This window comes from Leishmania major, chromosome 26 (assembly GCF_000002725.2).
Source record: "Leishmania major strain Friedlin complete genome, chromosome 26".
Classification (NCBI taxonomy): Eukaryota; Euglenozoa; class Kinetoplastea; order Trypanosomatida; family Trypanosomatidae; genus Leishmania; species Leishmania major.
In genome coordinates this window covers 827569-845850 of record NC_007267.2, presented here as the reverse complement: position 1 = coordinate 845850, position 18282 = coordinate 827569, and the positions used below count along the sequence as shown (strand labels likewise).

General features: G+C 59.2%; 2 protein-coding genes across 2 annotated transcripts; both read right to left on the bottom strand.

Annotated features, from left to right (window-relative positions):
* Positions 1-1873: 1873 nt before the first annotated feature.
* Positions 1874-7192, bottom strand: LMJF_26_2110 (putative protein kinase; the record flags this gene model as incomplete). Its single annotated transcript, XM_001684165.1, has 1 exon — positions 1874-7192. The coding sequence occupies one exon, from the start codon at positions 7190-7192 to the stop codon at positions 1874-1876; it is 5319 nt and encodes a 1772-aa protein (XP_001684217.1).
* Positions 7193-13687: 6495 nt separating this feature from the next.
* Positions 13688-16711, bottom strand: LMJF_26_2100 (serine/threonine protein phosphatase-like protein; the record flags this gene model as incomplete). The annotated part of the gene is made up of 1 exon (XM_001684164.1): positions 13688-16711. The coding sequence occupies one exon, from the start codon at positions 16709-16711 to the stop codon at positions 13688-13690; it is 3024 nt and encodes a 1007-aa protein (XP_001684216.1).
* Between the last annotated feature and the right edge of the window lie 1571 nt (positions 16712-18282).

Here is an 18282-nt window from a genome sequence, read left to right as displayed (position 1 = left end):
ATGCCGATAAGCATGTAGAGGTCGGGGAGAGACAGCTGTGGTGCAGTGGAGGGTCGGGGATGATTGCGAACGTATGTCCTCAGGTCAATGGAAGGAGCAGGGGGGCATGGAAGCGCAGAGGCGCGACCACGTGCAGCAGCACACGGAAGCTGCAGAGAAAGGGGATGAAGTACATCCAGCCCCAGCGTCTTCTCCGCGGTGCCCCCTTCTGCCAGATGCCGGGAAGGCTCGAGTAGAAGCTAAAGGTCTTCCCTATCCCCCTCACGCAGCCGCGCGGAATGCAGCGCCCACTGATGCGCGCAGTCGCTTCTGCCTCTTCCTCTTCTGATTGCCCAGACGCTCTAGCAGCATGATGGAGTTTTGCCTCCAGTGTGGCTGTGAAGCCTTCACTCCTTCGCCTCCTGAATACATAACCTGTGCATCGGTGAGCAGGGGGGGGAGGAGGAGGGGGGCGCGCATGTCTGCTTCTTTTTCTAGCGCATGCACGTACATGAAGGACAACATTGATGCGGCGGAGTGGAAAAATGTACGGCACCCCTCTCGCTGGCTCTCTCTCTCTCCTGCTGCGGTGTGCTCCTCGGGCTGGCGTATCCATGCTGAGACCCCCGGTCGCGTTTCTAAGCAACACGGGCCCCTTCCACACACATACACACCTGCCCTAGCACGTGCAGACATACACACACGTACATAGGCGCGTGCCGTACGCGTTGGGGGAGGGGGGACCGGGCTGAAAGACGTACGGATACGCACAGAGCAGCACACAAGTACAGCTGGTGTCTTGATTGAGCATTATCGCCGTCGCCCGCTTGTGTCTGTCGAAGTTCCCCTCCGCTACGGCAAAACATGACGGCTCCGGTGCAGAGGGAAGAGAGAGAGAGACAGGAAGAGACGGGCACTAAAGAAAAGGATGCACACAGACGCACAGAGACGCGCGCACACCGACACAGATACATCCGCTTTCCCTATGTATATATATATATACATATATACATATATACATACATATATATATACATATGCATATATATATGTATACATATGCATATATATATATGTATATTTGTATATACATATGCGTGTGTGCCTGTGTGTGGTCGTGCGTGTGTGTCGGAAGGGAAGGGAAAAGAAGTAAAACGGAGGAGAAGGGGCTGCGCTGCCCAAGATCAAGAAACGGCAGAAACAATTCCACACACACACACACACACACACACGGGCACATCTGCACTCAGCCGTCAAGAAGAAGACGAGGAGGGTAGACCTCGTGGAACAACGGACATGGGAAAGGGGGAGAGAGAGACGGTAGACCACGACGAAAAAGACGCAAGCGACAGCGACGGAAGAAACTTGAGATGGGATGATGGCACGCACACACAGAGAATGTACACCGCGAAAGAACAGTCAAGAAGAAAACACCCATCCAGTAAGAGGGGAACTACAACCAAGGAAGGAAGGAAGGGGGGCGAGAGCAACGAAGCGACCACGGACACCGACACATCGCATAACACATTGGGAAGCGAGAGAGAGAGAGAGAGAGGAGGAGAAAAAGGCAGCAACAAAAAAATGAAGAGAGACGGAGTACGGCATCCGACGCCTCCTTCACTCGTCTCTGCGCAGAGAGCCCATCCACGTCCTCCGGGAGAACGCGACGTCACTAGAATTCCTCGCAGACACGCCATATCGAAGTGCGAGCATCATCGCAAGTAAAGCATGCCCACCTGCATGGACAAGAAGCACCGTGAGAGCCACACAAGCGCACTCCGCACGAGCAGGCAGACGCTGGCCAGACGCTCGTGCAAAGGGCCTCTACGCAAAGACAGCGAGAAGGGGAAACAGGCACGTGTCGCATTTGTGAGGAGGAGAGGTCCGCTCCGCATCAGCCGCTGGACATGATGTTGTTGTAGAGAGACTCGAATAAGTCGTCTCCGCCACCCTCCGTGGCCCTTGCCGTGCTAGTCGTAGCGGCCGGCAAAAGAGAAATAGACCGCTTTACGGCTGCTGCATCCTTACTGCCCGGCGCCAGCGCTGGTGCCGATGATCCTGCTGCGGCAGATTCTGGCTCTGGCGGTGTCGCCCTCTCCGCCCGACCGCCGTCGGCGGACGCTGCCGTGCCCGTCACGGTGAAAGAAAGAGTAGAAGACACTGAGGGTTTCACTGGATGCGCCGCCAACGAGGAGAGGGTGGGCAGCTCGATCACTGCTGCCCTTGTCAGCGCTGCCGTGCACAGTTTAGCCAACGTCGGCGTGACAGGCACCGATGGTCTTGTCGGGTATGGACTCTCTTTGGAAGCCTGCAGCATTGGCTGCACCTTTCCAGGCACATCACATGTAACGGAGGCGCGCGCATCACCTTCCTCGCACTCGTCACTGCTCCGGCACACGCGGGGTGCGTCGGACAGATGACATCCACTGCTGGCCCTAGTTGCAGTTGGCGCAGTGCCACCCTCCACGTGATGACGTAGCAGCTCGCCGCTGTGGTGTGCACCGCTGCTGCTGCTGCTGCTGCTCAGCGGTGATGGCTCATCTGCTGCCGCCAGCTCAAACGGGCCGCCTGCGTGGGGGCGCTGAGAGTCGTAGACGGCGAGGCTCACGCTGCCACTCGGCTGCGTCGACACCCTCTCGATCGCAGCACCAGAGTGCGTGTGGTGGGGGTGCGTCGGCGACGGCGCCGAGCGCGGCAAGTTAGCCGGTGCCGTGGTGCTCGTAGCCCAGTGCGACCGTGCATGCGCGTTGGCGTCATCTTCGTAGTGGCGGCCGGTGCCGCCGCTGCTGTAGCGGTGGTGGTTGTCCATGTGGTTACCGTCCCGCCAAGTCGACGGGTGTGACGCCTCCTCTCCCTCTCCGTGCGGCACGAGCGACAGCTTCTCGGCGAACTGACGGGCCTCTTGCAGGAACGGATGCGCAAGAGCCTCCTTCGCCGTCATACGCTTCCGCGGGTCGGGCTCTAGCAGCTGCTGCACAAATGAGATGGCCGCGCTGCTCACGCCAGCCCAGCGAGCGCTGTTGCACCGCGGCACCCGCTGCTGCTGCTGAAACAGCGTTGCCCGCGAGGACGCGTTGAAGGGAAAGCAGCCGCTGAGCAGCACGTATGCAACGATGCCAATCGCATACAGGTCCATGGCGCGGGCGAGACCAACCGTCGTCGAGCGCCGCTCCCAGCCGTGCTCCAGGATCCAAGAAAGCACCTCGGGCGGGAGGTACTTCTCTGTGCCGCACGGAGTGAGCAGCAGTGTTGCCTCGGTGTCATCCGGCGCTGAGCTCACACCAGCCGCGACGACCGGAGGCGCCGGTGACAGCTGCTGATGGAAGGTGTAGATGCAGCTAGCACACCTGTTGCGCAGGCCAGCACCGCCCGCAGCGGGGCCGCTGGTGTTGCAGCCGCTGCTACTGTTTTCCGCATTGAAGTGATCGAGGGCGAAAGCGGTGGTGCTGGACAGGAGCATCGGGGCCGGAGGCAGAGGAGGCGACACAATTATCGCTGATCCCGGTGGCGTCTGTGGCTGTGCGCTCAGCACGCTGGGAGACATGAGCGCATTGCGCGCCATATGCTCCTGCTGCGGTCCTGATTCGCGGCGCTCCTCCCCGTTCGGTGCGCTCCCTTCCTTTGGTTCAGCGGTGCTGCCACCTTCCGACTCGTAGTCCGTCTCCGACGCGCTCACGTCGGTGCTGAAGGCGCCGCTGTTGTCCTCGTTCTCGGCCATCTCCTGTCGACTACTTCGACCGAGGTCACCGGCTTTCGTGGTTGTGTTGGCGGTCGTGTTCGATGCGCCCGCTGCGCCGCCGTTTTCCTCCTCGTCCATCTCCTCCTCGAGGTCGAGGAAGCGGGTGAACATGTTTGCCGTGGACGGCATCGGCGAAGGCATACCAACACGCGGCGCGCTCCGTTCCATGGCGCCGATGCCCGCATTACTTAACCCAAGGCGTGCCGTGCCAGCACCGGCAGCCGCGCTGGGTGGCCGACAAAGCAGCGGCAGCCTCGGTGGAGCCGGTTTGGCCGGCGTGTAGCTGTTGCCGCCATGGGCGAGCGTCACTACACCGGCAGCATACCCCGCGCTGGGCGACGCTGGCGAACCGAGGCTGCCACTGTAGCTGCTGCTGTTCGGGTTGTGGGGGGCTTGCGGGTGGCCGGCAGCGAGGGATGCACTGGTGGGTGGAAAAGAGGCAAGGTGAGTTGGCGACGTGATGGTCGTGTTCAGGCTGCCGTGTCGCGCCCCTGCACTGCGCCCGCGCGACGCGGCAACGATCGGTGACAAGGTGCTTGCACGGGTGCGGCGAGCGAGTCCAAAGTCGATGAGGGTCACTCGCAGCAGCCGTGCCACGTTGCGGGACAGCATCGAATAGCGGTGCTGTACTGCTGTCCGGGTTTCGGCGGCGGTCGTCGTCGAGGCGCAGCCTTTTCGGCCACCGTCGTCCTCGGTCATCATGGTTGACATGTCGGACTTGTGCAAAGCCGGCCCAAGCGCCTCGCGGATGCGCGCGTCGGGAACGCCGGCGCCAGCCTCGGAAAGGAGGATGTTCTCCAGCTTAATGTCGCGGTGAATGAGTCCAAAGTTGGTGTGCAGGTACTGCACCGTGGAGACGAGCTGGAAGAGCAGCAGGGCCGCCCGCGCTTCTGACGGTACCCCGTAGCGGGAGAGGTAGCGCTGTGCATCCATGCTGCCAGGGAAGATGCGCATCGCGATGACGAAAGCGTCTGGGGTGCGGATCGCCTCGAAGAACTGCGAACAACCGGTGTGATGAAGACTGCGCAGGATCGAGACCTCGCGCTCGATCTCGACGAGTTCGCGACGCACGCTGTTTTGGTCGTTCTGCGCTGCTTGTCGCGCATTCGAAGCGACGCTTCCGGCCGCATCAGCAGCAGTGGAGTGCGTGGTGGCAGGCGGATCAGGCACCGCCTTCAGCTTCTGGCGTGCCTTGCGCGGGATCACCTTGAGTGCGACAACGGGAATAGAGTGTGGAGACACCGCCAGTGACTGCGTGTGCGGTCTGCGCCTTGCCGTCTCATCATCATCTCTCAGGGACACAGCCGCGTCGCCGACAGCCGCGCCGGCGGCAGGATCCATACGCAGCGCGGGAGAGGTCGAGTTCCGGCGCACTGGGCTCACCTTCCTCATCATTGAAACGCGCCTGACCCTCTCCCGTGGGCCACCGCCACTGAGCTCGTCGCTGCCGTACGGGGCCGCCTGCCCGTCCAGCAACGGCGAGGCGAAGCGCCGGAGTCCCTCTTTTCCGCGAAGAATAGGAACCGCCGCGTACACCTTGGAGAAGGCACCCTTGCCGATTATGTCCACAACTGGGTTGAACACGTACACATCCTGCAGGTCATCCACACGGAGGCACAAATGAGCACCGTCCTGCGGCGCCTTGCTGGAGCGCAGCCCCGCCGAGAGAATTGGAGAGGGACGATTCGAGCTCTGCTGTTGCTGTTGCAGCCGCGCGCCGGAACTGAGGTGGTGATGCGATGCAGCGACAGTCATCTGTGGGCATCCGTCCTTGTACACTGGCGGCAGGGTCGGCACTGAGACAGCACGCAGCGCTGCCCGGCCTCCCCTCCTGCGATTGCTGCGGTCGTCTCGACCACGGCCGCGATACTGTACAGCTTGCCGGGCCGCAGCGTCTCGTCCTTCTCGACCACGTGCACCGGGCACCGCAGCTGCCCCAACCGACGACATCGGCACAACAGTTTTCAGCGAAGACGCTAAAGTCGCCGTCAAGGGCGACCCGAAGAAGAATGCGTCATCACCGTTCGCAACGATGTCGTCGTCCACGGAAGTGTCTGCCGCCGCAGCAGCATCAGCAGCAGCACCCTTCGGAGCGGAAGCCGTGTAGCTCTCAGGGCCGCCAGCGCTCTCCGCTCTGGCGGCTGTCACTGTCGACGATGCTGACCGCATCCCCAGCGTATGGCTCCGCCTCGTCTCCGCTAGCCCGCGGAGCTGCTGCTGATAAAAGAAGCGCTCAAACGCGCACAAGGGCAAGTTCCTCAGCGCGAAAACCTCTGCCGAGCTCTCCGCCGCGGCACCGTCGAGACTTTCGAGGGTGTCCGACGAGATGCGGGCGGCACGCAGTGCCGCCTTCGGGTTCAACCCCTTCTCGTACAAGACGAGCCGCGGGGCGTGATGCAGGACAATCACGGCTTCGGCTGCGCCGGGGGCGCGGCAAACATCTGTTATCTCGTCAGAGGCGGAAACGGGTGTCATGTGCTCATGGTGCAGCCCAATGGCCTCCACGGGTCGCCAATCACGCTGAAGAGGGGGCTCACCGCTGAATTCACTGGACTTGACATCAAGATGTCCTGCGGTATACCGATACCGACGTGATCGCAGCGGTGCCGAGGCGGCGCGCGGCCGGAACAGCATGAGCAGTCGCTCCGCAGCGCGCGCCTCCTGCTCCGAGGGAACATACAACGCACCCGAAAGCGTATCGAGACCCTGAGCAGACCCAGAAGCTGCTCTGACGAGAGGTCGGGAGGTGCCGGCTGAACCTGACGCCGAGACCGAGGTGCGGGCAATATTAGCAGTGGCCGAATCCCGCTGCCCCGCCGGCTCCCCGAAGCAGGCGATGGCATCCTCGTTGAGGGGGCGTGGCGACCGCGGCCGGGATGCGATGACAGCGGCTCGACGCTTGTTGTTCACCTTCTCCTTCGCATCATCATTCATCTCACGGAGCTGCAGCTGCTGGCGCTCGCCATACTGGCCCTCCTCCTCTTCTGAAATGCAACCCGTAGTGCGCTCCGTCTCCCTCGCATCGCTGCCCAGACGCTCACTCGAAGCACTGCGCACGGATGCCCCCACTGTGGGGGTCATTAGCAGACGCGAGACTTGTCGGCTTTGCTGTAGTACCTCCTGTTGTGGCTGTTGTTGCGTGCGGAGGTACTGCTCCCGCACCGTGCGTGCCTTCTGCAGCAGTCGCGTCACACCGGGAGCGAGGGGGCGCGTGCCGAACGAGGAGTAGTTGACATAGCTGCCGCGCAGCACAAAATGATCGACTGGGATGGGCTGCTCACGCACACGATGGGTACGCCACCAGCACAGCCGGTCGACAACTTGCACTGCCGTCATCCGCTCGACGGCGGCGTGGCTGCCGCGCATGCAAGACTTCCGCTGCTCCTGATGCTGGCGCTCTTCCTTGGCGGCATCATGGTATGCGCTGTTGCTGTGTATGGTGGTGTGCCCGCCATGCAGGGATCTATCAGACATGGCTGCACAGTGTGTGCGTACAGAGAGAGTCGACGACAACGTGACCCACAAGGTCCGAGATGCGGAAGAGTGACCCTCCTCCTCTGAAGCACCCTCTGGAGACGTGGTACAGGAGAGGAAGTCAGAAGAAGTGCGCGCAGAAATCAACAGAATGAGCACGATGACCGTGGCAACAACAACAAGACAACGACGATGAAAAAGCACTGCAGCGCGCGTGCGTGTGTGTGTGTGTGTGGACAACAAAGGGTTGGGGAGGGAGAGGGAGGGAGGGGGAGTAGAAAGTCACGGCGAAGCGGCACAACGCGGAAAGGAAAACGAGAAAAAAAAATAACAATTAGGCAGCAAAGACAGGACAGAACAGAACAGGACAGGACTGGGCAGGGCAGGGCAGATCAAGCAAGCAAGGTATCACAATCTTTTGCTCAAAAGGAAAGAGGGAAAACAGAAAGAAAGAAGAGAACACTCGCACGCACACACTATGCGTACAGAAGCCGCCCGCGCACGCACAAGAGGCGTACAAGGCGAGAGAGCAGGAAGATTTATATAGATAGCTATACAGATTTGTATATAGGGGCGTGTGTGTGTGTGTATATATATATATATATGCGCAGACAGCGGACAACAAAAAAGAGAAAGAGGAAGAAGAAGAGAGCGAGATGGAACACCAGCCCAGAGACGCGGAAGTCCTGGGTGCCCCGGGGTGCTGGGGTGCCAGCCTGTGTGTATGCCAGAACAAGGCCAAGGGCGCTGGCGATAAGCGCAGTGACAGCAGAAACAATACAAAAAGAGATAAAACGAAGTCAACACAAAGGCAAGCTAAAACGCCGAAAGGATGAGGCGTGTGGGTGTGATATCACCAGCGTCGTGTGTGGAGGAGAAGTACAGGAGGAAAGGAGGCCCAGCACTTTCGTTGTCGCTCTCTCTCTCTGCGTGTGTGTGTGTGTGTGTGTGTGTGCTCCCTCTTGTTGGTTAAGTTGGTATGTACAATGAATGGAGATTCTACAGCTGGCAGGCGGGGAGCAAGACACAGATGGCGCACGCCTACAAGCCGACTAATATGGTGATGTCGGACGTATGGCAGGACAAGAGGGAGGAGGAGGGGAGAGGGGCGGCAACACTGGCTGGGTGAGGTGTGTGTGTGTGTGTGGGGGGGGGGGGGGGGGGGTATGTCAGTGCAAGATAAACTGCTGTGCTGTGGTGATGAGAGAGCAGGCGGAGTGCAAAAGGCCAAACAGAAAAAGGAGCAGGGAAGATCGAAATGGTTGACACGAGAAGAAGCCCACAAAAAACATGCAAAGTAAGCAGAAAAATGTGAGGCAAGGAAGCGGAACGAAGTAGAAGAGGAGCACAGAGGAACTGTCCACGCACGGACGCGTACAACCGGGGATGTTGGAGAGGTGCACAGAGGAGAAGGAGGCAGCAGCAAATTGCCCAAACTTTACAGAAAAACTGGAGGAAATCACAGAGGCCTCCCCACACACACAGACACATACACCTTCAGCGAAGAAGCGAGAGCGTAGACTTAGCACCACGACACTTGCGCCTCCTTTCCCTCCCAGCAGCAACGACAACAGCAGCGCGCTCCTCTCTTACACACACACACACGCACACGGACGGGGAGGTGCGAGGGAGGAAGGAAGGAGGCGACACGAGAGGAACACAACGAAGGAATGGAGAAAACACTAATAAACGAAAAGAAAGGAAAAGGACACACGTGGAAAACGAAAGAGTGGTGCAACCACAAAGAAAAAAAAACGAGAGAGAGAGAGAGAGAGGTGTATGCACAGTAGCAGCAGAAGACACGGGACGCGAAAATAGAAGCGGACGAGAGTAGGGAAACGCGACGCATGCAGACAGAGCGAAAGGAGAAAAGTGAAGTGCGCACTCGCAAACAAAAAAAAAAAATCGATGACGACAACTGTGGCAGCAGCAGCTTCAGCGGTGGTAGTCGTTGCAGTGAGATACAGAACACACAATGGAACCGAAAGAACGAAAAGAGTTGTAGAGAAAGTAGGCAGCGCTGAGGGAGATGGTACTCACGGTTGATGTGTGCGCCTCTCAGAGGGAGAGGAGTCGCGGAAGATAATGGGAACGCACTACAAGCGCACGCGCACCAACGAGGTGCAAAGAACCCAGCCCTGCAAAGACTCGCCGAAGCGGTTCAAGGGATGGAGAGGAGGTGTGGGTAGGAATGCCGCAGCGCCCAGCGAGCTGTCTCGTCTGCGAGTTGCCTGACAGCTAGGTACGTCCTCTTTCCTGCGCTTTAGCAGCTGTGGGTGCCCGGCGTGTGTATGTGTGTGTGTGTGTGTGTGTGTGTGTGTGTGTGTGCGTCACTGTGCAGATGCCTGTCGTGGCCCAACGCGGACGTGCTCACAGCGGCACACAGGCGAAAAGAAAAAATGTGCACGCTCGTTCTCCGCCTCCCTTCTCTCACGTCACCGCTGGCCACTTTCCGCTCTCCTGCGTCTTTCCACGTCTACGCCAACCCTCCGTGTGCACGCTTCACTTCGTGGGATGAGGCCTGTGAGTTGCGCAGCTGCGGAGAGTGAGCAGCGAGAAACAGAGAGCGCGCGAGCGAGCAGGGCGGGGAGGCAGCGGGGCAGTCCTTCTCAGTGTCGAAATTGCGTATGTATGTGTTGCAGGTGCGAGGCAGCCACGACACAAAACCAGATGCCAGGAGTCGAAGTAAAAAAGGGAGTAAAGACCAAAGGAGGGAGAAAACGTAAACGAAAAGTGAATCACAGAAGCAACATAAAAACGACTGCTAGCGTTGAGATGATGATGCAGGCGTGGTTTGTATGTGTGTGTGTGTGTGTGTGTGTGTGTGTGTGTGTGTGTGTGCTTGTGTGTGGACGGAAGGGGGAGGGGGCGCGAGATGGTACAGGTGAGGACGAGGGCAGACTTGGTCTCTTGATTGTGCGGGTTCGCATTAATGCGCCGGTGAATGCGGACTGCCTCTGCAGGTACGCGCGTGCGTCGGGGTGTCTCTGTCTTTTCACGCACGCCTCTTGTGAGGCAAATAAGAAAACAAGAAACCGTGAACGATCGCGCCAACTGGCACAACACACGCGCAAGCGGAGAGAGAGGGGGAAGAAGAGAGGGAGCAGGACGACTTCACACGGCGAGTCGAGGAGACAGAGATGGGGGGGGGGGGGAGGGGGCAACGAAGAAGAAGACCAACACATGAAAACAAAAAAAAAACATAACAATCACTTGAGGACGACCCAACAACAAGACCAAAAGGACGCACCCACGCACGAGGAGGAGGAAGACTAACAGACAGCGAAATAAAGAGTGGGTATCCGTGATATCGTCAGCGAGTGAGCGTGGAACGGAAAACGTCAGCAGCGGAGCAGCGGTGGCTATGCAAGCGAGCGAGATGCCGCAAAAAGAGGCAACAACACTGGTGGTGAGGACTGGGAAAATCGGGGCGTACGACGAACAGGACAAGACACACGCAACCACAACAATCAAACGCCTTGACGGCTGGCACACACACACACACAGAAATACAGATGCGCCGCTGCAAGCACAACGCCGAGACCTCTGCACAGGTTGTGTCGAAGTGAAGAGTGGCGGTGCGGGTTCGTAAGAAGCGGACAGAAGCAGAGAGAAGAGAGCGAGAAGGCGCCTCCGTGCGTGCGTGTGTGCGTGTGTGTGGATGTGTGTGTGTGGATGTGTGTGTGTGTGTGGATGTGTGGATGTGTGGATGTGTGTTCCGCACCACTGGAATGGAGGCACGCGTCTGCTTCCTCGTGGCTGCTCTTTCGTGGCCGCACCGGAATTACGAGAGTGAAGGAGGGCAGGAGGGTAACAAGAGGGCAAGTGAGGAGCTCGTGGTTGCTCTTCGTGCGTCGCGCCTTGCTGAGAGGCACAGAAGCGGCACTACTTCGCGTTTCTTGTTTGCGTCGCTTCCCTCTCTATTACCGTGCGCTTCTTCGTGCTTCGTCTCCTCCTTCGTTTGTGTGTGTGTGTGTGTGTGTGTGTGTGTGTGTGTGTGTCTTCGTTGTAATGAATTCCTTTAATTGTCTCTCGCTCTCTCTCGGCTGTACGCTTTTGTATCCGCTGGAACGTGTGCGTCCCTCCTCACGTGCGCCATCAACCGGCAACGAAGGAAGGAAGGCAAGGGAAGGGAAGGATGGTAGTAGCGAAAGAAACCGTGACAGGGTTTGAACACAGCACAGAAAGCAAGAGAGGGCAGATGGAGAAGGGCCAGCGTGTAAGGGATACGTGAGAAAGAGTGTGTGCTCGAGACGTGAGTTTCGGCATGACATGTACGCCTTAAAAAAGGGGCCCAATAGACGCAGGCACGGGCACACGCAGACGGGACTGGTGTCTTCATCCGTATGCATAGAAAGAGGCTGGAACGCAGTGAGAAGACGCTCTCCAAGAGATCGCACCTCTCTCTCTCTCTCTCTCTCCATCCCCTCCCCCTTTCGCCTCTTCAATACCTCTGCGCCACGCACAAAGAAAACAGGGCGAGAGGTGACGGAGCACACCCCTGTGCGCCGCACATGCGTGCGACCACCACGACGAAGAGTAAGGCAGGGGGGCGTGAATGGTAGCAGCGCCAAGTCGTCACCGACCACGAACAGGATAGCGCTCCCGCTGCAGCACAGATATACAAAAAAAAGACTCGCATGCATGCATATACCGCGCCGCCCCCATGATTAGAGAGTTTCTTTTTCTGCGTTTCTGTTGTGAAATTCATCTCACGCAATTGCATCGTAAAATTTACCCGTGGTTATTTAGCGCACAATCACACACAGACACACGCAAGCACACGTACACGCACGTTCACCTACATAGATGCTTCCATCTCTTCGCCAGCGTGCGAGAGCGGGAGGGAGAGAGAGAGAGAGATGCACCGAGGCCGTCAGGCGAGTCCGGCGTATTCGTCCCATTCGATCCGGCTGCTGGGGAGGTGTGTGCACATATATATATATGTGTGTGTGTGTGTGATCGTGCCGCCTACACACCGAGAGGGCCGTACCGGCAGGCACACCGCGTCCTCGATACAAGGGCACAGACACGCGCATATGACTGCGCCTGTGGGCTGGCGAGAGTGCGGTGCCACCCGTCCTTCCTCCTTGCTGCCTCACCGGGTGCAGACGCGAAGGGGGTCGTGGGTGGGCGGGGCCTACTCTGACAACGCGGACACTGACAGTGACGGGAGAGGGAGAAGGGGCCCATGAGGTCACTGGAGCCCCTTCTCAGAGAAAAGGGACGCCAGAAGCAACGCATACAGGCACGAAAAAGACGGCGCTTGCACTGAGAATAAACAAGTAAACTCGACCGCCCCCCCCTCCCCCGATCTCGTCTCGCGCCGCCATGACCCCCACGCAAGCGCACAATGATAGACGAACCAAGGAAAAGCAGTGCTTCCGCGGGCGCCGGCGCACACGCATGCGCTCGCGTAGGCGGGCGCGAGTGAAAAGGTGCGGAGGGGAGAAGAAGCGGCAGCGTCAGTCGCCTGTACGCAGAAATGCACCCCCCCCCCCACACACACACACACAAAAAAAAAGGTGCGCTTGTCGCATAGAGCATGCACATGCGTGTGTGGAGGAAAGCAGGAGTGGACTGAGGCAGCACATCGGTGCACAGCATTGCTTTCTCTCTCGCTTGCTGCAGCTCTCCGCGTGTTGTTCGATCACAGCGATGAGGGTACGATCCGCCGCCCCCGGGGAATGGAAGGGAAGCGCAAAGCCGCGTCGTCACTGTCGAGGAAGACGTGAGAGGACACACACACACACACACGGCACACTAGCAGCCGCACCGGTGGGCTGCGGAAGTACAGCGAGGTGACAGAAGCAAACAAGCATCACAACGGAAAGAAAAGGAAAAAAAAAACGAAGGAAAAAGAGACAAATGGAGGGGACTCTCTCTCTCTCTCTCTCTCGGCGGCTCGTCCTCTCCTCCGCCCACCTCCGCTGTCCCTCATTGGCCCACACACGCACACATGCAAGATGCCTACCCGCTCACGTGCCATCACCGGCATCGGAAGCAGTGAAAGCGGCGCGGGTGGCAGGGGTGCTGGGCAACAACAAAGGGACAGAAAGGAATTTGAGGTCGAGCGACGGCCACCACGAGAGCTGAAGGCTGAGGAGGAGGAGCAGCAGCAGCAGGGAGAGAGAGACACACAGCCAACACCACGTCTGTCGCGCGTGCGCACCTCAACATGCGCACGCACGCGCATAAACCAACGCCCACGTAGCAGAGCAAGTCGGGAGCGGAGGGGACAGCCAATGTGGGTTCCAGCTGGAACTGAAACCAAGGGAGAAGGAACCGATGAGGAAGAAAGATTCGACAACCGCGGGCAGCACAGCCCGTTGTGAGAACACATTGCCCCACCAAGCCCACAGAGACATGGCTGTCTGAGGCAGTGCGCCGAAGCGTCGCGATAGAAAGAAATCAAAGTGCTTGATGAGCGTATCTGCGCATGCGTCTACGGGTCTGTGGTTCATTCTTCTCCCTTGCTGTAAACCAACCCAAGAGTCACACGGTCACCACTTTCTCAATCATCTGCACCTCGCCGTTCGCGGCGACAACGACGCAGCCGGCGCCGTTGCGGTGGCCCATGTAATTGCTGCTGCTAAAGATGGTAAGCACCTTGCTGCTCTTACTCCACCGCAGCCCATGCGCCTTCTCCTGATGAGCGCGGAAGAGCATCGAGTAATGGTATGCCGTGAGGAACGTGTCCACCGCCTTGGCGGAGAAGGAGACGACGTTGCTGCCGCGGGTGTTGACGGTGAAGCCCCACTCGTTCACGTGCACGCTTGGTGTCGACCCTCTAGCGGCGGTCGCCGAGGAAGAAGATGCCGAGCTTCGGTGAGCGTCGTGTTCGCCGCCAGCGACACGAGAAGATTCCCAGTCGGCGCATGCGGCCTCCTCTTCCAGCTCCATCGGGGTCGGGTCCGACCACAGCAAGTCGAACATGGTGTACCAGCCCTTGCGCACGTCGTCCTCGGTCAACTGCGGCAAATAGTCACTGCTGCTGCGCATCGCGGGTGGCGACTTGTGGCCTTGTGGCTGCTGCTGCTCGCTCTGCACACCGGGCACCAGCGTCGCCGTAGGGGTCACGGAGGACGCCGCCGAGCACGACGAGAGGCGAGACGATGCCTCCGCCTCTGGTGACACTGCCTCTACGGCAGCTTCGTGGCCGCTCGCGCTGCTGCCGGCGCTGCTGTTGCTCGCCTTTCTCTGCAGCTGTAGGGAAGAAGGCAAAGCATTCAAGGACCTGGACGCCGCCGGGGTACCGGTGGTGGCAGTTGCGGCGCCGGCGCCAGCTGCTGCGGCAGCTTCTGCGGCCTCTCGTCGGCACGCCGCCGTGAAACCAGGTGGAGCGGCGGACGGGTAGCGGCGCCATAGCGCCTCCAGCTCCTGCTTCACAAAGTAGTCTGGCATGCACTCGGCGTCGTCCTTCGCAACCGGGTTGTTCGGGAACAGCGTGAGCATGCGGGGGAAGGAGAGACTGCGCAGAAAGGCGAGCGAGTTCTCCTCACACGGCGAGCGATCAAAGCGAGGAATGCCGCCGTGGGTGCACAAGATGCGCTCTTCGTGAGCCTCGTGCCGGGACGGCTGCCCACGTGCAAGGGAGGCGTCCGCGATCGTGCTGTAGCCAGTCGGCAGTGGGGACGCCGCCTCCATGCTGGCCGAGTTCTTGGAGAGGGTCTCGTCACCTTCCTTGTCACCGCTAGCCACTTCGCCGTCGCGGTGCAACGTGCGGTGGTGCTGCGAGCCAAACGGAGACGCCCTCGTCGCCGAGGCGGATGCCAGCGAGGTCGTTGACGCGGTCCGCTTGGTCCGATTGCCGTCGTGGAGCAGCACTGCTGGCTGGCTTACGTAAAGGTTCGGGTGCATCACGGTCTGCTGTGACCGCAGAAACGATAAGTTTGGTGTGCTCGGGATCACCAGCTCCGCCGCCAGCGGGAGGTACTTGAACAGGGCCGTCACCTCGCGGAACAGTTTCGTTCCCTCAGCGTAGCCAAAGACAGTGTGGCACTGAGCCAGGAAGCAGCCGCGGCCGTAGGTGCGCAGGTCACCGCAGACGACGCGGTCCTCGTGGTTGCCCCGCAGCATGACGATCTTCGATGCGTTCATAATCTTGAGCGAGAAGAGGAGCATGACGCACTCGAGCGAGAAAGGGCCGCGATCGACATAGTCACCGAGGCACAAGATGTTTGCTGGGGTGAGGTTGAAGTCGTGGAAGATCAGCAACCGCTTCAGGAAGAAGGACAAGTCCTCAAAGTTGCCGTGGATGTCACCGAAGACGAAGGCCGGCGCGTTGATGCGGGGGAACAGACCGTGGTGGGGCGACAGCGTTTCCTGCTCGAGTAGAGGCCGCACCTGCGCCACAACGCGGTGGCATAGACGCAAAAAGTAGTCCTTGCTCTCTGGCGTGCTATAGTAGAGAAAGGTCCCGCCAATGTAGTTGCGCATGATGTAGTGATACGGGCTCTCCTCCAGTCTCGCCACTGGGGCAGGGTACGTGGTGCGCAGCGGCACAACAGCAGGCCGTGAATGCTGCTGTTGCGGCCCATGGGTGTAGCGGAGCTGGTGCGGCGAGCTGTCGCTGGAGTCGACGTGCTTGCCGCCGGTGGTGTGGAGTTTCCGTCCGTCAGGAGGCGTGGAACCTCCGGCAAAGGTGCAGAAAATGCCGCCAGATGAGGGGGCCGGCACGGTGCCCTCCTTCAAGTCCGACGCGTGCTGTGGGGATGCATTTGAAGCCGCCGCTGGAGGGGAGACCGCTGCGAAGTGCCGCGGTGTCTCCTGAAGCGCAGACGCCTCGGCCTTGTCACGTGTGGAGCAGGGCAGGAGCTGCACACCAGCCTCATCTTGCTTCTCGGTAAGGTCTTCTGGGTACGGCGCGAGTGCGCCTGAGCGGCCTGCGTAGACAACATCAATCACCTCGGAGTCTCTGTCCTCTGACCCCCCTTCAATGTCCTCGCCTTCGTCGGCCTCCGCCAGCATCATCTCCACTGGCTCGCCAAAGGGCATGTCTTGATGCCGCTCGCACCACCGCAGGCGCTTCGTGAGACGGGACAAGATGCGCATTTCGTGGGTCTTGACCGTGGCAAACGTGTTTGGTGTGGCGACGCTGTCGGCGGTGAAGGTGAGCACCGGTGACGGATTGTTCGCCGCAGGAGCGCCAGCGAGCGCGGGGTCTGCGTGGCGTTCGAAGGTAGACTGGCAACGAGCCGAGGTCGTCGTCGCATGGCCGTCGTCGAAGCTCGACGGCTCTGGCGCCTGCGGCCACGCCGCTGTCGGCCCGTGGCTCGGTCTAAGACACGGCGTATCTGGTTCCGCGGGGTCTGGCTGGATCTTCTGAGAGAGAAGCTCCTGGAGGGAGCGAATTTTCGGCACCCCGCTATCGTGCACGCAGCGCACGTATGGATTCATGCGTATGGTGCTCGTGTGGGGTCCGTAGAGATGCTCGTCTGCCGCCGCAACCTCGACGTGCACAACGCCATCGCTGCCTCTGGTCCTGTTGGCAGACATGAGAGTCCCACTGAAGCGCATCGGAGTGCGGTGTTAGTTGCGCGGCGTCGGCAAGAGGCAGAGGAGGGAGGTGTCTGTGCACCACACTCCTCAAGAGTGCAACGAAACGTGGGTAAGAAGCTGAAGCACTCGTAATGGTTTCAGTAAAGCCCACCGACAATGAAAGAAGAGGCGGCAGACAGGGACCGATCGTGCGCAAAAGCACATGCGCACCCTCAGCTTCGTGCTCCCTAGCAGAGTAACGAAAAAGTGCAGGCGTGAATCCTCGCACACACACACACTGACACTGACACTGACACTGACACTGACACTGACACTGACACACACATACACATACACACATACACACGATTTGGACCGACCCACACGGTAACCAATAAGCGAAACAGAACCGAAAATAAAGGGACAGCAGCAGCATCAACTTTCTCTCTCTCTCTCTCTCACACGCCTGTGCTCTGTCGTTGTTGTCGTCACGCAGATGGAGCGGTCACGCAGACGCGAGCCGGCACGCATACGGCAATCACAATAAGATAGATATATAGATATGGTCCTCTACGTATACTTCAATCGCGCAGGGGTGGGGAAGGAAAAGGGGGCAGAGGGCGAGGAAGTTAAGCGGTGCAGAAGGGTCCGAGCGGCTGGCCAAATGAGAGGAGGGGTCGAAGACAAGTGAATATAAGAAAAAACACGTTACTCGGAAAAGCAGGCAGCGAGTCGAGAGACAAACGAAGCGAGCAGATTACGTTAGAGAGTACTGCCGCAGAAACAGCGAGACACGGCGCGGTGGAGGGCTTGGGCAAGGGAGGCGGGGTATTGGGGAGGATGAAAAGGCAACGACACAAGAGCCAGGGGCGCGCAAGCAAGCTCGCACACAGGCTCTTGGCACCAGCGAATGCGCGCGTGGATGCGGTGCGAAAGCCTTTTCGAGCCCTTGCTAGCTTTTCCTCGTCGCTTCAGTTTCGCCTGTGTTTGTTGAAGGAGGGCTGGGCTTGATCCGATTATGATTGCGTGGCGTGTACGGGTGTCCCTTTTTCTCCGGTAAAATTCTCACGTCGATCTTGTCCTCTTCTTCTACGCTTCGTTTCGCTAAGATATTCGTTTAAAGCAGCTGATCAACACACACACACGCCGCGTGTGTGTGCCTTACGTTATCCGTATTTTTAGGTGGTTATAGATTGCGCTCCCTCTCTTCGTCTCTCGGGTACAGGCGCGTGCGCCTGAGTGGGTTTCAGAGAGAGGGAGAGAGAGGGCCGGAAGAGAACTACCTCCCTGCCCCTATTGTCGGTCGCTTGTAACTCTTCGCCTTGTCGGTGTGGAAGAGGGGGGAAGGCAAAAGAAGGGGTCAAGTGCTTTGGAGATCTGCGCGGGCAGGTGTGTGCATGCGAGAGTGTGTGGGTGCGCACGATGTGCAATACATGTGCACAGCACGCATCGTCCATGATGTGTGGATTGGAAAGACGGGAGTAAAGGTTGAGAAAGGGGGCGCGGCGCAGCCAGCGAGAGCGAACATGACAGGAACGCCATTGAGAAACAAATGGCGACAATCACCACCACAACACGTAGACAAGGAGAGGTATGCGGATACACGGGAG